The sequence below is a fragment of the Coenobita brevimanus genome, chromosome 24 (assembly GCF_032717465.1).
Source record: "Coenobita brevimanus isolate Jiangsu-jjx chromosome 24, ASM3271746v2, whole genome shotgun sequence".
Classification (NCBI taxonomy): Eukaryota; Metazoa; Arthropoda; class Malacostraca; order Decapoda; family Coenobitidae; genus Coenobita; species Coenobita brevimanus.
Window position 1 is genome coordinate 7,637,158 of NC_136977.1, and position 2,500 is coordinate 7,639,657.

General features: G+C 40.7%; 1 protein-coding gene across 1 annotated transcript in view; it reads right to left on the reverse strand.

The window, feature by feature from the left end:
* LOC145393546 (uncharacterized) overlaps positions 1-2,500 on the reverse strand; it is a 356,676-nt gene that overhangs the window by 40,492 nt on the left and 313,684 nt on the right. The window contains exon 4 of the mRNA XM_080267697.1: positions 1,752-1,829. Coding sequence (XP_080123823.1) covers positions 1,752-1,829 — 78 coding nt within the window. The remainder of the gene's footprint in view (positions 1-1,751; positions 1,830-2,500) is intronic.

The following is a 2,500-nucleotide window of genomic DNA, read 5'->3' on the forward strand; positions in this document are numbered from 1 at the left end:
TAATTCTTAGTATCTTACACATTTTCTTGCTCTCAATCTTCCATCCACCCTCATTCATTCTTCATTTTTTTTTTAAGTTATACAGTATACTCTCACATGCCCTTCCCCATATCCAAAAACTCACACTTTTTTACATATTCAGTCTCTACAAATATTCTTTCTCCGCTTCTACTTACTCACACTCATCAATATTCTTTCTCCTCTTCTGCTTAATATTATCCCCACATTTTCCGTCTGATGCACTTCCTCCACTTCTCTTCCTTGTCTCTCCATCCTTATTAATGCATACTATCTCTTCCTTTTCTTTTAGGAGCCTTTCTCTCTCCTTACTGCTGCATTTCTTCTTCTGTTCCCTCCACCCATCACAGAAGGTACCAGGTAACCCCCTTTTTTTTTCCTTTCTTATTCAGGGCTGTCTTCATCTTTGCTGTCCTGCTTTTTTCATCTCCAACTCAGTTACTCATTACTCTTATATCCCCTCTTCTCCTTCCTCAGTACCCTAATTTTCTGTGTACCTGTCTCCTTCAGTACCTAGTTTCTTCCTTTTTTCTCCTTATTTACCTTCAGTTCCCCTTATCTTTCCAAACTCCTACTGTCTGTAAATTTCTCGTCCTACCTTTCCTTACGGCCGTGACCCCCATACCCATCACCTTCCGTCTCAAGTTATCTTCTTTTCCGTCCACATATTTTTTCAGTGCTTCTCCCCATCTTTTTATACACCTCATCTGTCTATAACCTAACCTTCCCCCCTTCCCGCCATTTAGATCTCCCTTTTCTTTCCCTTAAACTCCCTTCCATTGTCTCCTCCTAACACCCCTTTAGTTCTCTTGCTCACATACTCCCTTACAGCGTCATCCCCCCCCCCCACACCGCGCGCGCGCGCACACACACACACACACACACACACACACACACACACACACACACACACACACACACACGCACGCACGCACGCACGCACGCACGCACGCACGCACGCACACACACACACACACACACACACACACACACACACACACACACACACACACACACACACACACACACACACACACACACACACACACACACACACAATAATAGTAATAATAATAAAAACAACTGGAAATAATAATACAGGTAATAATCATCATCATTCCAACAAGATGCACGTTAATGAGGACAGGTAAACCATACAGGTAGGTAGGCTGGGGTGTCATGCAGGTTAACGCAAAACAACAACTGCATGCCTCTCACACAATGGCACTCCACGATGCATAAAAATGAATAACGAATTGCTTATACAGTGAAAGGGAAAAGACACACGATTGCATCACTAAATCTAGGCATGTTAAGTAAATCTAGGAATGTTGTTAATTCTAGGAAACTGTACACTGGAGAATATATAATCACATACTTAAAATATACGCAGCCATTATAGACAATAAATTATAACAGTATTTTCATATATATACACAAAAAGCTTAATATACACAGAATATACGACAATACAGCCACATAAAAACCGCCTGTAGCTACACATGGCTTTTTATATATATGTATTTAAGGCAGCTACTTGATAGAGGCCACAAAAAATAAATGAAGCAGAATTAAACACAATAATTACACAAGTCACTGAGAGATTTAATGGGGTAATATGTTTTTAAGGAGATTTAATTGGGCCATCATTTTCTTTTCCACAGGATTTCTCACACATTCTCTTTCTTTTTTACAGGATGCTCTCTCACTCTCGGACACACAAACACACTTACCCGACTTGTCCGGATCGGCAGAGCAGTCTTCGGTTAGGGCTTCCTTTGTGGTGCGGTCTCCGGTCGAACTGCCACTGTCTGGAAAATAAAAAGAGAGATGGACTTTAGTGATGTGGTTATCGTAGTACACCTGGGGACGAGAAGTGATAAGGTAAGGTGAAGTGAAGTTTATTGAGTACAGTAGATGAGGAAGTGAGATGAGATGCAGTGAGGTGAGGAGATGAGATGGAATAAACTACTGGGACATACTGAGATGAGCTGATGAAACGAAGTGACCACGTGCAATGAGCTACGTGAGATGAGATGACAAGAGTAATGAGATTAAAATAAACAGGTGTGATGAGGTGAGGTAAACAGATAAAGTGTAAAAAAAAAATCAAGGTGAGATAACATAAAAGGTAGCAGGTGAGATGAAATGAGATGAACAGGTAAGATTAGGTGAGATAATTGATATGAAATAGTGAGATGGCATGAGCTTTCCCGATGAAATGAAGTGAACAGGTTAGGTATGAGATGAGTAATTGGGATAAGGTGAGGTAGGTGAGCTGGCTGAAAAGATAATTGCAGGTGAAGGTGGAATATGCAAGAGATTATGCTTATCATACGTATACCTCTGCATTGAAACAAAATGACATAATGCACAGTACCATCCGTAATACTTTTACACTTACGAGATTCCGAACTGATGAAGCAAAATTCCCTGCCTTAGGTTTAATGGCGATTAGTTTAGCAAGATTTCGTGAGGTTCT